Source organism: Pocillopora verrucosa, chromosome 1 (genome assembly GCF_036669915.1).
Source record: "Pocillopora verrucosa isolate sample1 chromosome 1, ASM3666991v2, whole genome shotgun sequence".
Taxonomy (NCBI): domain Eukaryota; kingdom Metazoa; phylum Cnidaria; class Anthozoa; order Scleractinia; family Pocilloporidae; genus Pocillopora; species Pocillopora verrucosa.
The window spans coordinates 4,787,814-4,793,743 of record NC_089312.1 but is presented as its reverse complement, the minus strand read 5'-3'; the positions used below and the strand labels follow the sequence as shown (position 1 = coordinate 4,793,743).

At 36.5% G+C, this 5,930-nt stretch overlaps 1 protein-coding gene across 1 annotated transcript; it reads left to right on the top strand.

The window, feature by feature from the left end:
* Nucleotides 1-311: 311 nt before the first annotated feature.
* Nucleotides 312-4,961, top strand: LOC131770922 (ficolin-2-like). Its single transcript, XM_066158496.1, has 4 exons — nucleotides 312-685; nucleotides 3,492-3,582; nucleotides 3,792-4,221; nucleotides 4,703-4,961. Exons 1-4 carry the CDS (start codon nucleotides 365-367, stop codon nucleotides 4,920-4,922), a joined length of 1,062 nt encoding a protein of 353 aa, XP_066014593.1. The 5' UTR covers nucleotides 312-364; the 3' UTR covers nucleotides 4,923-4,961.
* Nucleotides 4,962-5,930: the final 969 nt, after the last annotated feature.

Here is a 5,930-nt window from a genome sequence, read left to right as displayed (position 1 = left end):
TACTTCGCAAGGTGTATATTGATAACAACTGTCCACTCTGCCTGAGGTATGATGATTACAAAAATTATGATGAAAAAGGTTTATTTACGAGATCCCCACTAGGGGCCTCATCGTGTCGTTAAAGAGATTAATATGGAAATCACAAGTAAAGGGAGTGTATTTCCTTTTATGTAAAAAAAAAGGTAATTATTGTACAAGACCTCCCGAGCGCATTCTTTGCGTATTAAGAGCGTAAAGAAATTGCTGCAAGCTATTTCTTCACTTTAAGAATTTATTTTCACCTGCTAACCTAACTAGGTCGTCGCTCAAAGTCAAAGAAATTTCCACATCAGTTCACGTGAAAAGCTTTCCATGGAGAGTAAACATGTATCTGTGGATATTTAATCTCGCCTGTTCAGTTGTGTACGGCATAAGCCGTATTTCAGGGCCAAATTTGAAAGCTGTTAACTTTGCCAAAGAGTTGGAAGGAAAAAAGCTGAACGGAAGCCTGATAAAAGAAATAGAAGTGGATTCGGAAAGTTCTTGTCGATTTGAGTGTGTCAATAAAGAGCGATGTCAATCCTACAACTTTGGAATCGTAGAGGGCAACTCAGGGAAATTCAAATGTCAAATAAGCGACTCTGATCGATTTGTTGGATTTGCTAACTTTACCGAGGATGAAAATTTCATTTACAGAGGAATAAAGGTAAGTTGAATCTCTTTTAGTTTATCAAAAATTAATTGAGGCTCAATGGTTGAATTTTATCTCTAAAATCGAAGCTGGATCTCTTTAAAATGTTTTCTAGCTGAAATGCATCAACCTAACTCTGCCTAATATATGTCGCTAAAGTTTTTAAGAATCTAGGATTCTTGTGCCAACCTGGTGGGAAATTTGCCGATGTTTGTGTCACGGAAAGAAGCCTGGTAGAGCCATGATAAACAGAAAAAGTTAGACCTTGATAAAAAGTACTAAAACTATTTTAAGGAAATAATTTTTGCAAACGATTTTTACAATAAGTGATATAAACCTTACTTTACTTTTCACATAAATCCTGCTGATGAAGATTCAAGCGTTTTCCCATCCGTGCTTCAGTCGATTTATGAAAGTTTTGCCCCGTCACAAGTTCGCCCCCTTAAAGCAAAACAAGTTTACCCTAAATCTTTCAACTTAAATGCTTACCTCATCCCTTATATATCACACAATTTAGGAATACAAACGATTTCTTGCTGCGTGTGATGTGTTATAAGGAGTAAACTTGTCAACTTTTGAAAGTTTCGATGTCGCAGGAGATTAAAAAAGGGACTTTTGCAGCTTTGATTATTAAGAACTTTAAAAAAAAACTTTAAATTTAATTTTCAGAAACCAATGTGGTTTTATTTACTTACTACCAATAATAGTTTAATGGGCAAAGTTTGAGGCAAAACTTTTTTCCAATGAAAAACGCCTTGGACCGCTCTTACAGAGACCGCTAGTTGAGTTTTCACCAAGCCAATTAAAAAAATATTATTTGGAAGGTTAAAAGAGGTTTTTAAAGCTTGGAATATCCATGTTTGTCAAACAACTTCCTTCCCATCCATGGCAAGGCGGCCAACAGATGCCAGCTGAGTGGCTCGGACCGATTTGTGTGTTAGGTAAATTTTACAAGAGAGTATGAAACATTATATGGAGGAATACAGGAAAAAAACCGACTAACTCTTTAGATGATGCAGCAATTTTGGTACTGTTTACCTTGCATTGTGAGTTAGTAATTACTGGGTCTTGAGGACACATGCCGAGCTTGGAAAGGTTGGGAAGTTGAAATGATTAAAACACGATAAAGTACTTGAAACTTTAGCCTTTTAAAATATTTTATGTATCTACGGGGTTTTATCAGCCTTTATAGACAACTAGGTCATATTAAAGACGTTGTTTCACGTCTCAATTGAGTCAACTGATTCCAAAGAATACAATATCTTTCTAGAGTTATCGGTGCCGAGGAGCACCTGTTATGAAGACCTCAGAGGTTCTCGTCAGAGAAGGAACGAGAACTCCTCACTAAGGCATCCTTTCGTGAAATGAATCTACCTTAAGATGAATCATAATCTAATACAAATTTCCTCTAAACACTTATGGTTGATGAAATGTAGTTAGAAATAACACAGAAGACTCCAACATAGGAATAAATCTCGAAATAAAGCGGGATGCGGCCGTCGTCAGCCAGAAAAAATTGTCAAACAAAGGAAGACAGCACTATGTTAACGGCTTTCCATAATTTGTAATAATACAAGAATAGAATTGCACAATCTGAGTTCTGTATTTATTTAAGATATTTCATTCACTTTTAATTTGCAGTTGTAGCATTCAAATGCCGAATTTTTTTCTTAAGCTTACTAATAGAGTTTGTCTTCATGTCGTGTTAGTTATGTAAGGAAGTGTAATATATATCTATAGTGTTTTCGTAACCACTTGGATCCTCTTAAAGCCGTTGCTCGACGAAATCATCAGTTAAATAAAGGCAATGATAGGATAGGAGAAAGGATTAGTAAACTCATTTCAGGAATTTCTCCACATCGTGTGGTATATTTGACCCTTTTTTTCATTTAATAATTAATTTTGTTTAAACAAGAGCTCGAGAAAAACAAATGATAAAATATATGAATGATTTTCTTATTGAGCTAAGACTCCACGAAGGGAGACGCTCGCCAATGGTAATTTTTGGCTTTGCCTTTGATTTTCTTCAATTTTCTTCGGTGAAAGCTCTAATAATTTTCACAATTTATGAAATTTGTCCAGCCGATCATTTAAAAGCCGAAATTTCCTTGGCTACTTGCAATTTTTTGTTTTCTTCATCTACTTCAAATTCCACCAAAGGAAACGCGATAAATCTTGCTCGAAAGATCCCTATTTTTTTTGTCGCAAAACAGCACGTAATAGAATAGAACTTCGCCAAAATCTGTATCTGAGCATGCGTAAACTTTCGAATCTGTCGCGATCTGTCGCCTGTTGGTAATTTTTCCCACGGTGTTTTCTTCTCGGTTGACTTCTTTTTCAGGCGTAGAAGGCCTAAAAATATTACGGGTGCAGTTACTGGAAACCCAAGATTCCATTAAATAAAAACTGTTAAACTGTTTTTAACGCATGCCTAAAGGGGGTAAGTTTCTAAAGAAACTGTGGTGCTGTGTCGGTGGGAGAGTATAGCAGGTAATTTAGTGTTAACAACTCTGTGAGTTGAAAACGAAAATTGGCCACCGTAAAAGGTTGAAAAGCTGACAATTCGAGCGTTAGCCCTTCGTCAGGCCAATTTCAACTCAGTTGTTGACACTAAATTAACTGTTTTATCACACCTTTTCAGATAACAATCGTGCGATCGTATAGAGCCGCCATGTTATGAATGTCAACACTTTTCAAGTTCGCGCTATGTTCGCACCTAGATCTCGGTCACAAAGCCCTATAGAACCTTCTTAAACGAAAAAGTCTGCCATCATCCTATTGAAATCTTTTGGTAAACTGTTTTTTTTTTTTTAATTTTTAGAGCACCTGCGAGGAAGATGATCCTTGCAAGGAGAATGAAACTTGTGTTGTTGACTACAAATCAGACACTCATATTTGTAAGTGTATTAAAGGTAAGTGGAGATCTGTTCGGGGAAAGACAAAAACAACTCTGGAAGAGTGACATACTGAAAATGCCCGGGACAGATAAGGGAATGAAAGATCAAGGATGTCACTTCCATTACAAAAACATCTAGAGAGAGAGAGAGAGAGAGAGAGAGAGAGATAGAATAAATAATTTTTGTTATCGTCAAAGCGTTTTACTTTTTTTCGTTATTTCTAGATTGCCCGGCCAAGAACTGTCTAGATTATTATCAAACTGGTTCCAAAACTGACGGTGTGTACTGGGTTTACCCTGATGAAGAAGAACCCTTTCAAGTGCTGTGTGACATGACAACTGATGGCGGAGGATGGACCATCTTTCAAAGGCGCATGGATGGCTCTGTGGACTTTTATGTCGACTGGGAATCATACAAAAAAGGCTTTGGAAATCTGAAAGGCGAGTTTTGGCTCGGAAACGATTATCTTCACCGTCTGACTGCATCTGCCAGCATGGCGTTTCGAATTGATATGGAGGATTACGAAGGCGACCGACGATTTGCCGAGTACACGACTTTTGCTGTGGCCAACGAAAGCGATAATTATCGGGTGACAATCGATGGATACCGAGGCACTGCAGGCGACTCATTGATTTCGCACACGATGCCTATCAGGTATGTCTCATAGTACCCTTTTGTACTTTACTCTGAGAATGACTTGTAATACAAGGGTAGTTTCAAAAAGTCTCCTGCCCGAGAATTGGAAATACGTTGATGATTGTTGGAAGCTGAGGATCCCCTACTCTTAAGCTGATCAGCTTTTTTCTACATAAGACAAATCTGAGCTCAACTGCGTCATTGCCGATCAGATATTTTAACTTCCAGTTTTTTGCTAACCAGGAATGCTCCTTTCAACAAGATGACATAAAATTCCTGCTTGCTTAACTATAACAAACAAGTGTACGTTGCTCACCGTTCCATTTTCTCGAACTTTCCTGATAGGGGAATCTTTTTATGTACACTGCTGACAATTAGTGCTCCTTGGATATTTCCCACCATGTGGTGCCAGTTGCACTTTATTGACTATGATATGCTGCTAGAAGCATTGCTTCCTCGCTTTTTCTCAGTTTCTTACGAAATGCATTTGATATCCTAGAAACATGAGGTTTACAACCAAAGACAAAGATAACGACGTTCATAACAGCGGAAACTGTGCGTTAGACTATAAAGGTGGATGGTGGTATAAAAGCTGCCATAACGCCAATCCAAATGGTTTGTACAAGGGCGGAGGTAACGCACAAGGTATTACGTGGCGGTCATTTCGAGGACTAGGATATTCTTTAAAGCACACCGAGATCAAAATTCGACCAGCATGATTTCATTTGTGGTAGTTGCGTTTTTTAGCCGACAGCAAATTGTAGCTTCTAATTATGAATTGAAGATATCTGTTAAGCTTAGAGATATAATTATTTTTAATTTGTGATGATTGTAATATACAAGTTCGATAAATGCGGCATTTTGTTTGCAGATGGCGCGTTTAACAGTAGTCTTTCAACGCTTTTAGTGGTGATAAACTTTTTAAAATTTTGTTTTTGCAATAGTTTTATTGATAGTCATATAGCTACGTGTATAAAGCACTTTTTCTGTCTTTGAATATATGTCGCTCATATAGAAAGGCTTTTTAATTCGTATTTTGAAAACATTACTTATTTCATCAGTTGAGACTTTCATAGATACTGATGGTGGGCTTAATTCTAATTAAACGTTTAATGTCTGAAATATTGTCTGATGGAGAAGTTATTTCGTTACTGTTACTTTCGTTTCTTTTCGTTACCTTCTAGGAAATTACAGAACTGAACAAAAAATAATTGCAAGGTGGGGGAGAAGTTACTGAATACAGGAAATAACACTATTTTCACTAAAATAGTCAGTTCTACCTCAACATCTTGCGTTTGAGTAAAAAATAAAATGACGGAGCCAGCGAATCGGTGAAGAAGTCATCAGTCTTCAAGCTTGATTGCAGACTAAAACCACAACCCCAGGATGAAAAAAGAATTCTGTCTTCATTATGCAGTCAGGATTTTTAAATGAATTTTATCGTTTCTTTCGTCTACTATGGTTGCCGAAATGGAGCAAAATGTAATAAAAATATATCTTTATTCGATAAAAATATTTTTATTCGATGAAATATATTTCTATTGACAAAACGTATTTTTATTTGAAAAAATATAATTTTATTCGTTGAAAAAAAAAATTTTCGTTAAAGAACCCTGGTTTATTCAATTTTCAAATTGAAATATTTGTATGTGATAAAATCACATGGTAAGCTTAGTGATGACCAATTTGTTTTGTGGCAGTATCCGCGAATCCTGTGTTCATTAAGC